We start from the raw sequence: 21,910 nt of genomic DNA on the forward strand, positions 1-21,910 counted from the left end.
TGAATCTAAGTAAAATGATTTTACTTTTTAAAAAACTGATGTCAAGCAACCAACAAGAAAATACTTTGATGGATATTCAAATTTTCCATCTAGCCACTGATGCGACTTCTCCCTTTCTAGTCTTATATTTATTACATTTCGAAATCTTGGATTTCCTCCAAGAAGGTAAATCAAGAAGGTGAATAAAGGATCTGGATCAATTCATTGCAACAGCTAAATCTGAGGTGAAAGTGAAACTACAGGAGTGAAAGAAAAGGTACAGAGGTTTTGGGAGGAAGAATACAAGGAAAGGGCTTCAGAAAAACAACAACAAAAGATTAGCTTTTTATCAGATAGCTTGGGAATTATCTGTAACAATAAAGAAAAATTCACTTACCAAGTGAGGCAGTACAGAACATTAAGTCTAATAAAACTGCTTGGCACTCCAAGAAAGCATTCCAAGCAAGTACAAAAGCAAAACCAAATCAAACCAAAAACAATCAGCTGTTTGAAATAAATGGAGAAAAGATGGAACATTTTCAGCAATGAAAACAATTACTTAATTTAGACTTGGTCCAACTGATCTCAAAGTAAATTTATGTTAAACTGGTATAAAATTAGTTTCAACTTCTTTAAATTTATTTTACATTACAATTACTTTTGGTCAGTCATTAAAAGGGGATTTGTTCCATATACAAACAATTGCCATTTAGAATTCATCATTATTTTTGTTATAGATCTGATTCTGTATTTTTTCTAGGAAGTTTACTGTTGAAGTAAGTAACCGTAAAACACATGCACAACAATAGTAAGAAAAACCTTTTAGATTTTAACTTGTATGTGAATTATATTCTAATGATGTTACACTTTAATTGTTTTACATTAATTTAAAAAGAATTTCACTTAAAAACTGAGTATTTCATATAAACTAATTTTAAACACTTGGTATACATGTTACGTCTGAAAAAGCAAGAACTTTATGAAAGAAAACAATTAAACTTTATCTTATTATATTATATAAAAAATCAAGGCACTTAAACTGTGTTTTTAGCATGAAAGTAATATTTTAATGTTCCTAATGTTTAAATAAATATCAACTATATAAAAATTCACAACCTATCCACAGCTCAAATATGAACAGTTAAAAGTAAAGCTCTTAATTCTACTTTTCAAATATCAGATTCTAGCTTTATTCCTCATACTTCAATTGAAAAGTTTTCTCAGCTGTCCAGGCTAGAAGGATTTTAATATATATAATCTTTGGTTAAGGCCCTTTTCCACAACTTATCAGAATAACTTATAAATGGAACATTCAGCACATTTATTACCACAAATATTTAAACTCTTGTTCAATGCACTCTAACAAGTTAGCATTTAAAAAATCATCATATGTATATAGAATACCTACATCTGATTCATGCCTACATCATTCTTGAAAAAGAAAACTTAAATATTCCACTCTTGTACTTTTGTTTCCTCCAGGGAGACATATTTTTTCAATTTAGTATTTAAAAAAAATAAAAAAAAATAAAAATTAATAGCACATTATTTTCCCCACACAAACAGCCTTTAAGAGTTGGTGATGGTTTGAATTAACATTTTACGCCACAGGAAATAAAAAGATTGTTAAATACCTGCTTGTCTCATAAAATGTGTGTGTTTTCTCTGTTTTGTGCTATCTCTGTAGAACATCAATCATAGAATATACCCGTCTTTTATGTAGTAATGAGTAACGAAGAGGAATTAACTTAGTTGGGACACATGGGCTACTATGTGATTTACAGACTATTATTAGATGAAAAACAAGCATATATTATCATGAAGATAAAGAAAAGAAAGAGATCAAAAATAAGAAAGTTGGAACAAATAACTATTTGCAGAGATAATTTTTAGCTGTTCTTCTCAAATCGTTCACAAATGTCACAATATTTTAGCAGCCTCTTTGAAAAGAGACAGCGTAACATTCTATGATTTTCCTCAGTTACCTAAAGAAAGAGAATGTCAAAGTAATACCCACAATTCACAATAATTTTGGGTGTGTCCAGTAGCCTAACTTCATAATAGGCAAATTCTTTTTTTTTTCGTTTTTCACGAAAAAGGTGTTCCTTAGCATATAACCATAGCAATCAAATCAACAGAAATCAGTTGTAATACTAATAACAGAAATAAGTACATTATGTAAATAATAGCCTTTCTCTTACTTTAAACAAAGTATTACTGAGTGGATTTCTACAATGAAATGTGACCTGGAAATTAAATACTTGTAAAGAAATAAGATAGATTGAGAGGAAAAAGAAACAGAATAAAAGAAAAAAATTGAATCATGAAAATTAAATTGATCACAGCAAGACACTCTGGACTAAAAAAAACCCTCTGTGGGTGATATATAAAACCTAGAAAATATAGAAAAATTACATGTTTCTTCTCATACAATTTTTAAAGGCAATTTTCATAAATAGGCTAACAATGTAAAAAGATTAATTAGGATAATTTTATGCATTACAGCTGTTAAAGATGAGTCCTAAAAGGGTTTAATTATATACATAATGTACCCACATCCCATGATGTTTGCATTAAAGCATTAAAAGAATATACTGGAATTTTTCTGCCATGTCAAATTGCTTTTATACCCTCCTCAAGAGCAAACTATTATTAAGCTTAGAAACAATGGTGAAGGAAAAAAAGAGGACAAAATTTGAAGCTTGTCACCCTGACTGCAATATTTTCAATCCTTAGGATATGAACAAACGGTTTTTAAAAGTGTTCCTTTCAAATAGACATAATTCTTTACTTTCAGATTTTGGTTTATAAAGAGATTTTCACCTTCTTATTGCTACAGTTTAAACACCCTTTACATATTCTGGCAATATCCAGAAACAAACTTCGGAAAACAGATGCAGTCTATGAACGAGAAAACTGAAAACCCAAAGATGTTTCCAACACAGTTTTAAAAATAAAAAATTAGCTAGCATGTTGTAGAGAACACTGGGGATTAAGTGTTAAAAGAAAACTTTGAAGTTATTTCAGAGATACACTCTCACAATAAAATGTAATGTTGCTGTTGGTCTCCTCGTAACATGGATTTGTCTTTGTTTTTCCATAGTGAATAACTTGATAGAAATTACTATTCATCCCTAAATGTTATTATATAAGTAGCAAAGCTGATAGGAGATCATGGGCACTGTAGCCTACCTAAGAGATCAGGAAGGCCAAGGGAGAAGTCAAACATAATGAATTATTTGAAATATTTATAATGTATTATTTTTTTAAAGGAAATATATGGTCACTAATAAAATCCAAACAAGGTTTTCTAAATGATACCGAAGCTCTGCAACTTCTTCATTATAAAAACTGATGTGTAAAAAAATATAAATTGGCAATCAAGAAATGGGAGTGACGGCAGAAAAGTCTGTGTGATGTCATGTTAGGGTTAACATTGCAAGATTAGAATTTGAAGATCCAAGTCAACTTGACATACTAAATAAAAAAGTCCATTTGAACCACCTACACATGCATGGAAACAGTCTTTTCCAAAGAGAACTGGGAATCAAAGTCAATTGACTGAAATGTCAACTTTGAACCAATTCTCTCTTGAATCATCAAAACGTTTTTCCAGACAAATTTGCACTGTAGTCTACATCTGCACAGGCCTAAACTATACATCCTTTGTCTAAATATTAATGGAGAAAAATGATTGTTTTGAAGCACAGTGGAAGAGAAGATCTCCTTGAATTTGAGACTGAAATCAGCAGAAACACATCCCAGTCAATAAGGCTCATTTCATTTAAAACTTGAAGAATCTACTTGAAGGGACTGACAATAAAGTGTTGATCTGAAGTTAGTACAATAGGCTTATTATACAATTTACTGAAGGTGATAACATAAAACATGTCTGAACTTTTAACAAATGAAAATAGCTTCCTCTCCCTTCTGAATTGCCTTATTTCTTGAATAACAGCACAGTTGAAGAGCAGTTACTTTTAAGCTGGCTAACAATGCCCCCTAATGGATATTTAAATAACTATCTCACTGAATAATAATACTGTAACCAGTCCCAGTGTTTATTATACTTCTGCTACAGTCTCACTTAATTACCTGAAACAGATTTACTTTGTACCTCATCAAGTAAACGGTGTGCAGCAGATGAGCCAATTCATAGAATAAAATCTAATGGAAGTACATGAGAAAGTAATTCCACTTGAAACCTTTTCCAGCCTAAAGGAACAACTAGAAAATTGAATGAGAATTTATTCCATATTCATTGTCTATTCTTTTTGAAGTAATTCAGAGTAGGTAAACATATGCATTTTTTAAAAGTTCACAGTGAGAAAATAAAGAGTGCAACTGAAGAACCAAGCAGGGGTATCTTGCATTCCTTCTTATGTTCAGGTTTATCATTGCTGGATCAGAGAAAAAGAACATTAGATGCTGCCTAAAATCAGGTAACTGCCAACCTAGCAGTTCGAAAGCACGTAAAAATGCAAGTAGAAAAATAGGGGCCACTACGGTGGGAAGGTAACAGCGTTCCGTGCGCCTTTGGCGTCTAGTCATGCCGGCCACATGACCACGGAGACGTCCTCGGACAAGCGCTGGCTCTTCAGCTTTGAAACGGAGATGAGCACCGGCCCCTAGAGTTGGAAACGACTAGCACGCATGTGCGGGGGAACCTTTACTTTTACTAAAATCAGGTAACCAGTCACTATTGCCTATTGATGAGCAAGCAGTCTTTGTTTTTGATGAGTCATTACAAGCCATTTCAAGTCCATAACTGGCTCCGGTGTGCTGAAATGGTCTCAAATCTGCAACATCATTGTTCATCTTGCCTCTTATCATTGTTGTTTGGCTTTCCAATTGTTTGTGATATCTTCTACTTGAGCTTTTTTAAAATAAATGATATCTTTATCATGTTAGGCATTTGCCCCATCAGTGAATTATGATCACTTCTCCAACCAGTCCTTCTCTTTTCAATTCATGCGGAGCAAGCAGATGACAGAATATCACTGTCTGTCTAAGCAATACAACAACAGATGTGAAAATGAATATGACCCATCAATCATTCCCAAGAAGAGGCACAAAGAATCAGCAATAAGGCATCAAAATTACTGTGGCATAGCATGTACGCTTGTTCAGAAGAGCCTGTCTGCACAATCTATTAAGCACCCACCTTTTGTTTGAGAGCTAGGGGAGAAGTTTAAAAAAGGCTGGAAGATCTCATACAGTGCTGAAATTCTTTTCTAGAACAATGTGAGAGAATGGACAGGCACACATCAAAATGCCTCTGCAAATTTACAAAGAGGAACAAAGATTACGGCAGATAACATGCTCAAAAATAGACTGCCTTTGATCAAGGGAGCTACGATCTATTATCATGGCTGAGTAGCTGCTGGGAGACCTCTCCTCCGTGAATAAAGTATCTCTTGTACAGAACATGGATATGCACAGCATTTACAAGATACTAGTTACTCGATGCCAGCAGTTGCTAAATGCATCACTGAGCTTTGAAATCAACATTTCACCACTTATCTGACACAGCAACTCCTTGTACATCTTCTTAAAAGTAAGTCCTATCTACAGGGTTGCTGATTCTCAAGTGAATCATGTAAGATGATGCCTGAAGTTACAAAGGAAGTGACATTTTGGGTCTGGCGAGACTGAAATGATGATGCTTTGTTCTATGTTCCATCAATCTATCTCTTTTTGTTAGAAGTACAATTCCAAGAACTGTAGTTTGGCTGGGAACTCAAGATTGCATTGCAATCTAGTGGGAAATTCATCAACACTGAATCAGTAACAGTGCAACACAAAGCATTTACTGACGTAATTTTGCAAATGGAAATTTATATCCAGTGATATTTTCTGCTGCCTATTGTGTTCCCTTTTCAGGATAGTGGTATGGCAGAGACTTGATTTTATCAGCTTATTTTTCACAATGTCATATAGCTTATTTGGGGATTTTTATTAATTGTGATTTTGACAGTGAGTTCAGCTCCCTACCTAAAAGAATTCAGAACAAGCATATTGTATCCTCATGAATCTTCAACTTTTAATACTTTAGTATAACCGAGAAGCATAGTCATAATAGCTTCTGTTCATGTATACATCATATAGGTCTCTTGGTATTATGTAATCTACTATTGCTTAAAAAAAATGGGTAGGGGTAAGACTCATACCAGTGAATAAAAGAATAATAGAGTTGGAAGGGACCTTGGAGGTCTTCTAGTCCAACCCCCTGCTCAAGCAGGAAACTCATACCATTCCAGAGAAGTGGCTATCCAGTGATCAAAATATACTTCACTGATCATTGTTGGATTTATGCAATTTATTCAAAGGTCTTGTTTTAAGGATAATGCACAAAGGATAATGAATGGTCAATAAATTCAAATGCAATCCTAACAATTAAATCACTATGTCAGCCAAAACATTCACAAATCATCCTCGGTAAAAAGCCAAGCCCAATCCTGAAGTGCCCCCATTCTAAAATAGACAATGGATCACATAAACATACGAGGCATGTTTCAGGTTCTTTCTGCTTTTTCATCACTGCCTCAGTGATTTTTAGAAATACTGTGTCATTAAGCTCACTTTAATTCAAGCCACTTCTCTGGAACTTCCCTCAGTTCCCTCTCATTTCCAATAGTCCAGCTATGAAATGTATAAAAAGAGTAACATAAATCTAATAATTTAAAAAAAAAACATTTCATTCTACAATTATCATCCATTTGTTTGGAGCTTATCACTGTCTCTGAGTTCCAAAATATTTAAAAATACAGTAGGGTTTTTTTTAAAAAAAAAAATAAATCACAGAATTCCAAGGATTGCCTGGGATTGGCTTGTCTCTTTAGCCTGCACTTTTAATTCAACATGTTCTCTCTGCCACTCTGGTTGTAGCCTTCACTTCCATAATTGGTTTCCTTCGCTCCCTTTTGCTGGATGACACATTGCTTTGGGGGACTAAAGCTCTGATGGTGAACCCAGGACACACGTGTCACAAGTGGGGCTTCTGAGGGCTCTGAAAATTGTGCGAGGATTTCTGTGTGATTTCCAGAGGCCCTGCAAGAACACAGCCAGAAAAGGCCTCTGGAGCCTTTGAAAACTGCACAGGGATGCAGGGTTTTCTTGCATGACTTTCAGAGGATCCAGAAAGAGGAGTCCATATGACAGCAGTCAAATTTTCTGAACTTTTGATAGAACCTGAGTCCAAATGTTTCGCCATCACTGAATTAAAAAGGCTTAGTCCCTTCATGCCACAAGAGAACATAACTTGGCAGGGAAGCATTCACTACACTTTCTAGTCAGACGTCCCTCAAGTTGTAGTCAAATCATCCTATGAGCCCTTGTTCTCAGCTGTGTTTTTCCCAATCCATGGCAAAATCTCCGGTAAAGACCTCTACAGATGCAGACTGCTTGGAAATATGCATACTCATAAAAGCCCACATATGTAAGCAAGGGCATGTGGTGAAACCAGAAGGAAAATGAAATAAGTATTGCATGGTCACAAAGATAGGTAAATAAATATATGATCTCATCCTAGATCAGGGGTAGGCAACCTTGGCTCTTTTATGACTCGTGGACTTCAACTCCCAGAATTCCTGAGCCAATTCTGAGAGTTGAAGTCCAGGAGTCATAAAAGAGCCAAGGTTGCCTACTCCATCCTAGATCATCCATAGATTGCATTCAGACAAAGCAATTTCTTTTTTAAAGAAAAAAGAAAAGAAAAATATTGGGTTCAGAGAGTAACAAAAAATATGGTTATGATGTCTTTAAAAGGACTAGAGCAGCGGCGTCAAACTCAATTTCATTGAGGGCCACATCAGCATTGCAGTTGTCCTCAGGGGGCCGGGTGGGTATGGCCTAGGTGGGCGTGGCCTACTGGGTGGGCGTGGCTAGAGTGCGTATGGCCTACTGGGTGAGCATGGCCAGCTCTACATCGTTTGCATCAAGGGTGCCTATGGGGGTCTGGGCAGGAATGGGACAGATCTGAGGGTCTCTGGCAGAAGGAGGGTCTCTGTGCCAGGGCCAAGGCAGTGGGGGCCGTTCCCTCACTGTTTCCAGGATGGCTTCACGGGCCGCATGAAACCACTTCACGGGCCGGATCTGGGCCCCGGGACTTGTGTTTGACATGTCTGAAGTAGAGTTTTCAAGTGTTTTTGATCAAAGTTGAAGGATTCCTTTTACTCATATAGATGGGCTATCACAATTTTAACATACATTGTTGCTAGGAATCTTATTTATGCTGCAAAATTGCAGGGTAGATACTGCCATTACGTGGACGCCATTCTGGATTACAGCTGAGCAAGGAAACTATGTTTAAGCGGGATACAAATGTTACTTACAGGGGATTATTATTTAAATATTTACATTCTGAAAATAATAGTGTGAAGTACAACTTTTTCCCCCCACTGATTTCTAAATGCCCACAAGGCAGTTTCAGGACTTCTTTTTTTTTTGAAGGAGAGAAAAGCTGGAAATGTAATTTCTTCTAGGACTCTTCTAAAGTATTGAAATCAGAAGTATTCCCTTAATAATCAAGTCAAGATGGCTTTGCTGACCTGGATTGCATTGCCAGAATATGATTAGATGTCTCGTGTCAATGAACAATTCATTTCTCAAAGATATTAGTTTTGACACTACAGTGCCTAAAATAAATTATCAAACGGCAGAGGTTTCTCCTTGTACAGATTAATCTCCATTTAGATTCAAACTTCACAATTCTTTCTTTAAAGGGCAGCCTGAGTAGCCCACACATGGAATTTCAATTATCAAATTAGCACCTTAAAGAATTTGTACCCACAAGTGATCAGGTCCACTACTGCTCATGTTTTGAAGAGCTGTGGGAGAGAGAGGGAGAGATTTGCAAATCTCAGCAGAACCTGGCAATAAACCTGAGAGGTTTATTAAGCTTCCTTGCCAGAGATCTCTTCTAGCAATTATTGGATTTTCAATCTTCTTCAGTAGAGCTCACGTTAGGCTGAATCCTAGCATATTCCTTCTTTATATTGCCAAAGCAGAGTTAACATAACCTCAAATCCCTCGCTTGGTCTTTATCCCCTTTTCTTTGTCCTCCACTCAGCCAGGTTTTTAAGAGATGGGGGTAAAAATGTTCCTGCCAGAGATCAAAGTGGATCACTTCCAGAAAGCTGGTGAAATTAAATTAAAAACTGCTAGCAACCCTAAGGGTTAATAATGCCAGCAGCAAATATGCCAGTGTCATGACTCATCTTCTATATGTGATATTTGTAACTTTGATGTAACTAAGTAATGCAGTGTGATATTTGCAACTAAGACCTTTACTCGTTTTCTGTAATATCCTAAAGGAAAATAGGTGCTAAGCAAACAGTTGGGTTTCTCACCAAAAGCAATGTAGTAAGATCACTGCTGAGAGAAGCTGAAAGGGGAGATCTCAAAGGGGGGGGGGACTGTTTAGAAAGAACCAAAACAACAGCACTATGACCCAAGCAAATTACCAGACTCTTCTGTGTGTTTTATTCTCAGACCTGGACTGAGCTGACAAGAAAGTCAGTCTCAGTAGAGAATGAATTAGGTAAAAATTGGCTGCAAGAATTCAGTCTGAACACTACATTCCTGGAATATGGAATCACAATAATTATCTGTATATAACCAGAATTATCAGATCAAAATTCTTTATTACAATCGATGACCAGATATAGGTACAATTCAGCAACAATATTACAGGGAGAAAGAGATATAGGTAAATGTGCCATTGGCCACGAGACCTGGGACTGACAAGGTAAGAGGTTTTTTACTATTTTTGTACATAAAAAAGGTAAAGGTAAAGGTTCCCCCGCACATGCGTGCTAGTCGTTTCCAACTCTAGGGGCCGGTGCTCATCTCCGTTTCAAAGCCGAAGAGCCAGCGCTTGTCCGAGGACGTCTCCGTGGTCATGTGGCCGGCATGACTAGACGCCAAAGGCGCATGGAACGCTGTTACCTTCCCACCGTAGTGGTCCCTATTTTTCTACTTACGTTTTTATGTGCTTTCGAACTGCTAGGTTGGCAGAAGCTGGGACAAGTAACAGGCACTCACTCTGCTACGCGGCACTCGGGATTCGACCAGCCAAACTGCCGACCTTCTGATCGACAAGCTCAGCGTCCTAACCCACTGAGCCACCGCGTCCCTATTTTTGTACATAGGTTATCTTAAATGATTACCTTCATCAAAGTCAGCATCGTCTTCTGTATGCTGAGGGAATGGGAAGCAGTTGGTGATTTCAAGTCTGTCATCCACCACCAAGCCTAGCAGCACACCCTGAACTACTTCATTGCCTTGGCCTTCTTCCTGATAATGCTTGATGATCTTCAGTACCACCTGAAATAGAAACGTTAAATTAGGACAATTTCATTTAAGAAGGGAAACTTAGTTCATCTAACAATCTATTTTACAACAACTATTTAAAAAAAACCTTGCTTAGGTATGAATTGAATGTTATATTCTTCCAAGACTGGTTATGTATCATAACATACTTAAAGGTAAAGGTTCCCCCGCACATGCGTGCTAGTCGTTTTCGACTCTAGGGGCCGGTGCTCATCTCCGTTTCAAAGCCGAAGAGCCAGCGCTTGTCCGAGGACGTCTCCGTGGTCATGTGGACGGCATGACTAGACGCCAAAGGCGCACGGAACGCTGTTACCTTCCCACCGGAGCGGTCCCTATTTTTCTACTTGGATTTTTACGTGCTTTCGAACTGCTAGGTTGACAGAAGCTGGGACGAGTAACAGGCGCTCACTCTGTTATGCGGCACTCAGGATTTGACCCGCCAAACTGCCGACCTTCCGATCGACAAGCTCAGCGTCCTAACCCACTGAGCCACCGCATCCCTTTATAACATACTTAGATAACTAATAAAACAAGGTAGTGCTTAAGGAGCATAGAAACATTGCTATGGCATCAGATGAATTTATCTCTGAATATATGTATTGTAAAAAAATGGTAGGGAATTTCTGGAACTGAGGACAGCTCAATAAAAAAAACAGAAATGACAACAATGGCAGAATGAAGAGCCAGCAAGTAGATCAGTTCTTCAATAATTCCTATCTGGACAAAGAGAGAACTTGAGATCACCCATAACTATTCTACGCAACTGCTTCTCATGAAGACATCACAAGATAGTGGTCTCTGGTTGATTTAGAGCTCCAGAAGAAAAAGAGAATAACTACTTTGCTCAAACCATTGATGGCACCATTGAAAGGACATTAACTTTGCCTATATTATTTTCTAAACATTTTTGATAATTGCTTGTTATCTGCTTTTTAGCTATTAGGCACCTTTGGCTGAACAGGTTTACAGCATCAGGTTTGTTTCAATCCTTACTGAAGTTTTAACTACAAATATGTTTGTATGTATGTATGTGTGTGTGTGTGTGTGTGCATAGACATGTGGAGAGATATAGATAGATGATAGATAGATAGATAGATAGATAGATAGATAGATAGATAGATAGATAGATAGACAGAAAGACAGATAGATCCATCCATCATCCATCCATCCATCGATGATTAATAGAAGGGTCATTAAAACTCTGATTTTCTCCGTCTTGGAGAACTGCTTTTATCTTTTTGATTCCGAAGGAAGATCGAGATGCTACTCAAGTTAAAAACTATAGACCGATATCACTTTTAAATACAGATTATAAAATATTTGCTAAGGTGTTGGCTAACAGATTGATGAGGGTTCTGCAACAGGTGATTCATGGGGATCAAACTGGGTTTATTAGTGGTAGGCAAATGAAAAATAATGTGAGGCATATAGTTGATGTGTTAGAGTTTTTGGAAAGGAACAACCAGATCTCTGCGGCGCTAATTTTTTTAGATGCTGAAAAAGCTTTTGATCAATTGAATTGGCAATTTTTGATGAAAGTTTTAGATAAAATGAATTTTGGGGATAAATTTTTGCAACCAATTAGGGCATTATATCAAAAACAAACTGCCCGAATAATAGTTAACAATAGTTTGACTGAAGCATGTAATATTGAGAAGGGCACAAGGCAAGGGTGTCCGTTATCGCCTTTACTATTTGTGTTAACATTGGAGATATTATTAGTAAAAATACGGAGTTCGGAAAGAATTAAGGGTATACAAATTAGAGATCAGGATTATAGATTGAGGGCGTTCGCAGACGATCTGGTTGTTACAGTGACCCAGCCAGAAAATTCTGTTGTGGACCTGATGGAGATAATAATGCAATATGGGAGGGTTTCTGGATTTAAAGTTAATGCACAAAAAACTAAAATTCTGGCCAAAAATATGACAGTATCGCAAAAGGCTCTTTTAGAAGGATTAACTGGATTTGAGATTGCTAAAAGGGTCAAATATTTGGGGGTGTTTTTGTCACCCTCTAATACAAAGTTATATAAAAATAACTATGAAAAACTATGGGGAAAAATTCAAAAAGAAATGGAGAGTTGGGAAAAATTGCAATGGTCTTTGTTGGGAAGAATCGCAGCAGTGAAAATGAATGTCCTGCCTAAATTTTTATTCTTATTTCAAATGATACCGGTTCTTAAGAAAGATTCTAATTTGGAAGAATGGCAACGGGGTATCAATAAATTTGTTTGGGCAGGGAAAAGGCCACGAGTTAAACTTAAGATTATGCAGGATACTTGTGAAAGAGGTGGTCTTAAAATGCCCAATCTTAAACTATATTATGAAGCTGCTGCGTTAGCAGGGATAAGTGACTGGATTAATTTGACACAAGAGAGATTATTAAATCTTGAGGGCCACGACTTGTTATTTGGCTGGCATGCATATTTGTTGTATGATAAGAAGGTAGATAATGTGTTTAAAGTGCATATTTTAAGACAGGCATTGTTGAGAGTCTGGAAGAAGTATAGATACAAGTTAGACTGTAAGATACTATTGTGGGCAATTCCAAAACACGCAATAGAAAACATAAATGTTGGTTTCAAACATGACGTGACCACGTATAAGGAGATTTTAAGCTTGGAAAGAAGTGTATGGTGTTTAAAATCGTATAATTTCTTGCGAGATGAGAAAATTGTTCAAACCTGGTTTCAATATACTCAATTACGGGCCAGGTGGAAAGAAGATCAGAAAACTGGTTTTGCAATGACTGATGAAAATTTGATAAAGCAAATTAGAAATCAGGGTCCAGCACATATCAAACGGATATATCTTGCATTGATAGAAATTGATTCAGAAACAGAACTGGTTAAAGACTGTATGATAAAATGGGCCCAGAACATCCAAGAAGTTATTACAATGGATACGTGGGAAAAGATCTGGGTGAGGAACGTAAAATTTACACAAGCTCAAAACTTAAGAGAGAACTTTTATAAAATGTTTTATAGATGGCATTTAGATCCTAAAAAGCTTGCAAGTATGTATCCGAACTATCAGCCAAAATGATATGGAGTGGAAAAAATGGATTGAATATATCCAGAAGAAATACGGGACTAAAAAGTTTCACTTAGCATTTGAATAAGTCTTCCTTTCTATTTTCTTTTTTTTTCTCTCTCTATATGAAATATTAGTATTGTTTGTAGTTATCTTATATGAGCTAGAGAGTGATAGATTTAAGAATTTATTGTTGGTAGCATATGGATGTTTATGATTGTTCTTTGTTTTTATACCCTGTACTTAGCTCTGGGAAGTCGGGGGGGGGGGGGGAGGAGGGAAAGGGGGGGGAGGGGTAGGGAGGGATAGGTAGGGGAGGGGGAGGGGGGGATTGTTAAAGATAAAATGTATTTTAAAACTTTTCAATAAAAAAAACCTCTGATTTTAGAAAGCTACAAATGAACTAAGGGTACAGATAACTTTGAAATATGATTTTGGAATTAATTATAAAGAATCTTTCCCATGGGAAAATGTTTTTGTTTTGAATTATTTTTTTTAAAAACAAGATTTTAAAAATTGGACACTAGAGGGAACTAAAGCTTACAATTAAAAAAGAACCCTTAAACTTGACTTAGAATTACAGTACAAAGCAAAATATTTTAACACTGGGGACATTAAAGGATATTTTTCAATAATGAACCCTGAAGTTAATTTTAATAGTGTTTGCCTGTATAGATAGATTGTATTTAAAAGATGTAATAGAAGAAGAACTTGTTTCACTGACAAGTTCAAAATTAGCATGGAAAAATATATTACACTGGACAAACAAATGAAACTGGTTATCTTAATAACTAAAACAGATATACAGACAGCAAGCCAAAAGAGTGAGCTGGATAATTTCCTATATTGGATTTACCAAAGATGCTTGTTAAATTTTTGGAAAAAATGTCATGAGAACGGATTAAAAAAAAACAAGTTTTACAATAATATTTGAAGGGACTAGAGATTATGATTGTTAGAAGTAAAAGGAAAGAATATAAAATTAGCTTATTTGATCAAGGTCAAAATAAATATATTTTTGATAACTTTCAAAATTTCATTGCTTTGTTTGTAAATAAGAGATGGGATATGGGAAGAAGACATTTGCTATATTTTCAGAGAAGATGATAAAGTATTAAAATTGTTTATATTTGTGATGAAGGGAAGTAATTTATTCATATATTTCTTTTCTTTTTCTTTACAATCTTATTTTTTCTTTCTTTTCTGTTGCCTTTTCTATTTCTTTAGTGCATCTTCTCTTTTTTTTTAGAATAAAAATAAGTTTTTACCCTTGTAATTATAATATTTAATGACACTGTTATTAAAAACATTTGCAGGGTAATTCCAGAAATTTAAGGAGGACTAAAATATTTGAATATAAATATTATTCAGTTCAGGTTTCTCAGGAAGTAGGACAAAGTACCAGAAAAATATAATATTTATTTATTATTAAGAAAATGTATATAGCCACCCCATTCTCAGTGACTCTGGGAGGCTTACAAAGATAAAAATCCAATAAAAAAGCAATATAATACCTATAGCATCATATTTCAGAAGTATTGTAACTGATAGGGTTTTTCTCTAGCAACAATTCTCCACAAAAGTATTTGAAATCCAATGTCTGCTTCTGTACTTGTGAACTGTAAATAAAGAGTTTACTGCCAATTTCCTCAACTGTTTTAAATGATTTCACCTTGGTTTATTCCACTTTGCTAAATCATGAGAAAATGATCCCAGCCAAGTAACACAAGTCTTTATGTGCTGCAAAAAAACATCTCTCCATTGTTAGGAGACATTGTTTTTGTGCATTCATGGTATGCCATATGCAAGAGAGGAATTCTGTAGTCACCAGGCTCAAGATCAAAACAAACACATCTAAAAATGTGGGAACTGGAAATAAATCTTCTGTTGCTAAATATTCATACTCCAGGTCTAGGTAATGCCCAGGGCATTCTGGTTTTCCATTTTTCATCCATTCAAAACAATCAAAAACCATTCTGTATTCAAAGAGCATCCATTCTCACCTGATAACTTTTAACAGATTCCCCGATTTTTCTTTCTGCAGTTCTTTTTAAGTATTAATTTCCATTTCTGCAAATCTTGCCACATCCCTCCCCTTCGTCTGCTGAAGTGGTATTTGGCTACATGAGATGTGAGAAGCAACACTTTGAATGTGTCACTTTGTACATTTAGAGGAGTCAACCTGGTACAGTCCAATCAACACAGTCCAGTATGGCTAGCAGATAGATAGCGGATGAACACTTCCAAAATTGATATTAAGAGCAACTCTAGGACCAGTTCACCTACAAGCATCTATGGGGAGATATTTATTTTTATACACACTCAACGTTATTTGGGAGTGTGATCTATATAGGTTAAAAAAAACAAGCATATTATCTAAATGGAATTTAGGCCCAGAAAGACCCCAAATCAATAAGGGTGGGAAAAGCGTTCCAAAATAATCCAATCACAAAGTTTTTGCTCCAGCATTTCAGAGACAAAGTTTCCGCTTGACTATTCATAAAAGTAGAAGTTGCTTCATTAAGCAATTTCTCCTCGATTTTAATAAGCAACATTGACATTTTCTAACTTTAAGATAAGAAAATGAGAAATGTCATATGCTGCAAGAGTAATTCTCACAGAAACTGTGAAGACCCCCTACAGAAATGTCTCTGGAACGTGTGCCCTGGGAAATTAGTTCTTTGAGCTGCTAAGAAAATGAGTATCACTATCATTATCACACAGTCATGAAAATGAACAAGCTAGTAGCCACCAGAGATTTCTGCAATCAAAGAATCACTGAACTGGAAAGAGCTATCAGGTCTTCAAGCCCAGTGCTCTCTACCCCCACCCCACCCCAAGCAAGCTATTCAGATCAACAACACACATCAAAGATGACCTTCAGGCTCTGTCTGAATGCACCCAGTGATATAGACTCTACTACCTTTCTAAGTAACTGGTTCCACCACTTATAATGCTCATTTGCAGTCTCAATCATTCCCAGCAACATGTTAAATGAAAGGCTTGCCCGCTGTTCCCAGGGTGTCAAACTCAATTTCATTGAGGGCCGCATCAGCATTGCGGTTGCCCTCAGGGGGCCGGACGGGTATGGCCAGGGTGGGCGTGGCCTACTGGGTGGGCGTGGCTAGAGTGTGTATGGCCTACTGGGTGGGCGTGGCCAGCTCTACATCGTTCGCATCAAGGGTGCCTATGGGAGCCTGGGCAGGAGTGGGACAGATCTGAGGGTCTCTGGCAAAAGGAGGGTCTCTGGGCCAGGGCCAAGGTAGTGGGGGCTGTTCCCTCACTGTTTCCAGGATGGCTTCGCGGGCCACATGAAACCACTTCGCAGGCCAGATCTGGCCCCCGGGCCTTGTGTTTGACATGTCTGGGCTAAGACTTGGTACTGGTACTGGCTCTAAATCTGTAAATTCCCCACGGCGAAATAATTTTTCTTCTTTTATTAACTCAAGCAGATAAATATCAACATAAAGGCAGAAAGAATACACATCTTAAAGATTTAGTTCACGTGCAACACAAAAGCAGTGTTCCAGTGATACATGAATATGCTGTAGTAATTTATCAAAAATATTTATAGGCTGCTTTTTAGAGTCAAACTATTGGCAGCTTCTAATATATACAATGCAATGTTTTAAAGTTATGCATCACAAAAGTACAGTTAAATAGCCAAGTATGATGAGAATACAACCAAAGAAAATCAATCATCATAATCTATAACCATACCTCATACAATAATCCAAGAAGATTCTCATCCAATATAAGGCAAATGTAGACAAATGGGTCTTTATAGACTGCTTAACTGACTTCAATATTACAGTAATGCACATGCCAACTATGGCTGTTTGAACACTAATGACCACAGGATCTCCATAGCACAATCCAACCATCCCTGGTGTGATTTAAAATCTGTTCTCAATATTTCTGTTGGGTTTTTTTTAGCACAATGATAGCTTGATGACTCTAGAAAGTGTTGGAGTCACTAGGGAAGAAGCAATGTAGAAAACATCCAGAGATCTTACCCTGAAAGATTCTGTCATGCCCTGGCCACTAAAAATTGTTCATCATTGACAAGGGAGCATTACTTCATCAATCTAATCAGTACAGGAAGTCCTTGACTCATGACTTGTTGTTTAGCAACCATTGAAAGTCCTGAAAAAGTAACTTATGACACATATTCAACATTCTGATAACTGAGCCCCATTCTGTAGTCACATGACCGCATTTTGGGCACCCTCATACGTTTACAACTATTTGCAGTATCCTGCAGTCATGTGAGTGCAATTCACAACATTGTTGCTGGAAGCAGGCATTTATTTCCAGTTTCCAGCAAAAAATACCCCACAGCAAACAATGGGTTGGTTCAACAATTGTTGAGTTTGCTTAAGGACCACCAGAAAAAAGCTCATAAAATTGGACATGGTCATGTGATGACCTATTTAATGACTATCACAATTTAACGATCAAAATTGCAGGCTCAATTACAGTTGGAAGTCAAGGACTACCTGTATGGTTTAGATTCTTCTTCCATGTTTACATACAGAATGGTGGGCAACTCTGCAGATAGACATGGTTCCCGAATCTCTTCTTTGTTATCCATTTTTATGATGCTGCTAAATTGCAGGAGAACCACTACTGAAAATCAATGCAATGGTTTCCTGCCATTTTAAGAAAGGCAAACATGAAAGTGCAGTGTAAGTCTTGGAAAAAGTTTAATGTAGGAAAACCCATCTCCTCAACACAGAAACAATGGAAAATTCTGGCCATCCATGACCTCACTTATTTTGCATCATTATCATTTCACCAACAGAAGCCTTTGCTTCCTTTCAAATGTTTACTTTAGTCTACTCCAATCTTAAAATCCCTCTTACCACCATAACAATTTTCTTATTAACAATAGTACACAAATGAACAGCTTAGTGAAAACAGCAACCTGACAGAAGCATACAATCTTATACAACCTATGGTTCAGCTAAAGTCTCCTACCATAGTTACCCAGAACTTGTACCATCCTAGCAGAATGGTCTACCTTTGTTGTATAATGTATTTAAAACATTATTATTCATACCATCTTTCACCTATAGAATCTCCAAGTGGCTCTAAGAAATATTTGACACCAATTAATATATTTAACTGCATAATCCTATATGCAGAACTGTGTTTAAAGTCTAGTTAGACTGTGGATGGAAAGGCCTAGGTACAAATCCAATATCAGCCATGGAAACTCACTGGGTTATATTTGGCCAACCACAATTGTGATCTAGTGTGAATATGACTCAATTAATTGAACAAGCAAATTACTCAACCTACCACATAGGATTGTTACTTTGACAATAACACTTAAGTGCTATTGCATAGTGCATACACTATTTCCTAGTGGAAGTGCAGGATATAAATCAAAATTACCGTAATTGTTACAATCGGTCTAAAAGATGTATTTTCCCCACAATTAATTCTTAGTTACAGGTAAGAGAGCTAAGAGCAACTACTTAGGGGAAAAATAAATGCTCTGCCTTGATGATGTCTGGAAATTCAACAGAATTACAGCTGTTTTTAAGAAAGAAAACTAAACATTTTAAAGATACCAAGTTATGTACAAAATCCTGAAATATGTATTAAAGCAAAATGCTAAATATAATTTTTTTTTTAGTTCAACAGAGTTCCAATGCTTGTCAGATAGTGCAAAAAGATGCTTTGGAGTGTCTTTCGCAACTCCTTAAAACTTGCTGTATCTTTTTTCCCAGGTGTCTTTTCCAACCAACAGGCAAGCCCTGATAAAGACATGTTGGTTAATACTTCTTTATTTTATAGAACCAAGTTTCACATTAATGAGCTACACTGATGGATTTTGGTCACCACAATACAAAAAGGTTGTTGAGGTCCTAAAACGAGTGCACAGAAGACCTACAAATGTAATAAAGGGCCTGGAAGCTAAATTATATGAAGAACAATCAAGTATTGGGTATGTTTAATGACATACAAAGCCCTACATGGCATGGGTCCGGACTACCTACGGGAGCACCTTCTGCCAATGTCTGCACCCCACCGTCCTGTGCGCTCCCACAGAGAGGGCCTCCTCAGGGTGCCACCGCTCAAGGAATGTCGGCTGGTGGCCCCCAGGGGGAGGGCATTCTCAGTGGGTGCGCCAGCACTCTGGAACTGCTTGCCAACCGAAATCCGGATGGCCCCCGACCTCCGCACCTTCCGGCGCGACTTAAAAACTTACCTGTTCCAGCAGTCCGGCCTGGCCTGATAGCTCTAATTGGGGTCCCAGTTTGTTTTTACTATTGTTTTTCACTATTGTTCAATCTGTATACCTACCTTACTCTGTACACCGCCCCGAGTCCCTCGGGAGAAGGGCGGTTTATAAAAACAAATAAATAAATAAATAAATAAATGTTTAGCTTAATGAGGAGAAGACTTTCCAAGGACTGCCACAGGGAAAAGGGCAACCATTTATTCCCCACAGTACCTGAGGTTAGAACAAGAAGAAAAGAGTGAAAACTTGTCAGGGAGATCCAAACTGGAAATGAGGAGGAACTTCCTGACAGTGAAAACCATTAAGCAATGGAACAGCTTTTTAAGTTTGCCTCCAGGTGTTAATGGATGCTCCATCACTGGAGTTTTCAAGAAAATATTGGACAACCATTTGAACCATAGTGGCACAATGGTTAGAATGCAATATTGCAGGTAATTCTGCTGACTGTGACTGCCAGCAGTTTGAGTTTCACCAGCTCAAGATCAGTAAAATGAGGATCCAGATTGTTGGGCACCATATGCTGACTCTGTAAACCACTTAGAGAGCTAGACTATGAAATCTAAGTGCTATTGCTATTTGTAAAGATGTATGAGGCCTCCTGTCTTGGACATGGGGTTAGACTAGAAGACCTCCAAGGCCTCTTCCAACCTTAAAAAGGTAAAGGTTTCCCCACACATGCATGCTAGTCGTTTCCAACTCTAGGGGCGGTGCTCATCTCTGTTTAAAAGCCGAAGAGCCAGTGCTTGTCCGAGGACGCCTCCATGGTCATGTGGCCGGCATGACTAGACGCCAAAGGCACACGGAACGCTGTTACCTTCCCACCGGAGTGGTCCCTATTTTTCTACTTGCATTTTTACGTGCTTTCGAACTGCTAGGTGGGCAAAAGCTGGGACAAGTAACAGGGGCTCACTTTGCTACGCAGCACTCGGGATTTGACCCGCCAAACTGCTGACCTTCTGATCGACAAGCTCAGCGTCCTAACCCACTGAGCCACCGCATCCCCTCTTCCAACCTTATGAGTCTATAATTCTATAAACCTGAGAAGATATGTTTTATCAGTTTGCTAAGTAAACTATAACTGAGTTCACACAACACTCTAAGCCAATGTTTCTCAACACTTGCCACTGGCTGGGAAATTCTGGGAACTGGAAGTCCACCCACTTTAAAGTTGCCAAGGGCTGAGAAACACTGCTTTATGTTGTTGACCAAGTTTAATACTTTTACCGGTCTACTATAGAGCGTCGTCTCGCACTATATTGTGGTTTGGTATGCTGGCCTGACAGCCGCAGATAGGGAAATATTACAAAGGGTGGTGAGCACAGCACAAAACATTGTGGGCTGTCCCCTGACACCACTGGATGACATCGCCAGGGCTCGCTGCCTTGGAAGAGTGAGGTACCTCTTTACTCTCCTACCATCGGGTAGGAGATACAGGAGTATAGCCAGCCGTACCAACAGGCTGAAGAACAGCTTTTATCCATGGGCTGTTAGGCTCTTGAACGGGAAATAATTTTATAATTTTATGTGTGACTGACTTGTGAGGCCGGTGTGTTGGGCCATTAGCTCACATGGTGTAACAAGATGGTGGGTTTGTTGTCACTGTGAGTTGTGGTGATTGTGGGGGGCACGAAGGGAGGCTGAGCCAATCTCATTGTATACATGGTTGTACTTTGACAATAAAGGTTCTTTCATTCATTCATTCAATAACCTGCAGATCTTCACACAGCACGCTACAACGTAAAACAAGCCCACCGCATTTAGGCTTGGTGGGGCGAGTGAATCCTGCAGTTTAGCCAAGGGCCCGACTGTAACATCATCTTTCTCAAGGCACCTCGTGTAAAGAAGGGCTGCTGCCTTTTCACCCGAGATATTGGGGCTTTCAAAGCAGGATGCCCATCCCAGCCCATCCCATCCCTGCCAGGTTTCCCATTTCGCTTACCAGCCCGTCGATCTGCACTTGCTTCACTGCTGAGTCCCCAGGGCCCGATTTGCTTTTGGCTTTCCCGCTACCGACTGCGGAACCTCCGGCTCCGCTTCCTTCCTTACGAGACGCCATGGCGAAAAAGAGGCAGCGAGCACACTGTCCGGGAAGGAAAGAGGGTGGGGGGAGCGTGCGCCGGACAAGATCTTCCGGGTAACGGACTGGAAACACTATCCCGGAAAACTAGGTTCCGCTAGAACAAGGGTAGGCAACCTAGGCTCTTTTATGACTCGTGGACTTCAACTCCCAGAATTCCTGAGCCAGCACAGCTGGCTCAGGAATTCTGGGAGTTGAAGTCCACGAGTCATAAAAGAGCCAAGGTTGCCTACC

At 38.0% G+C, this 21,910-nt stretch overlaps 1 protein-coding gene across 1 annotated transcript in view; it reads right to left on the bottom strand.

Moving 5' to 3' along the window:
* EIF3H (eukaryotic translation initiation factor 3 subunit H) overlaps window positions 1–21,698 on the bottom strand; it is a 73,630-nt gene extending 51,932 nt beyond the window's left edge. The window contains exons 1-2 of the mRNA XM_081322367.1: window positions 21,539–21,698; window positions 10,149–10,305 (exon numbers count right to left, since the gene is read on the bottom strand). Of these exons, the coding sequence (XP_081178493.1) occupies window positions 10,149–10,305; window positions 21,539–21,655 (274 nt within the window). The 5' untranslated portion in view covers window positions 21,656–21,698. The remainder of the gene's footprint in view (window positions 1–10,148; window positions 10,306–21,538) is intronic.
* Between the last annotated feature and the right edge of the window lie 212 nt (window positions 21,699–21,910).

This window comes from Vipera berus (assembly GCF_964194415.1).
Source record: "Vipera berus genome assembly, chromosome: 3".
Lineage (NCBI taxonomy): Eukaryota > Metazoa > Chordata > Lepidosauria > Squamata > Viperidae > Vipera > Vipera berus.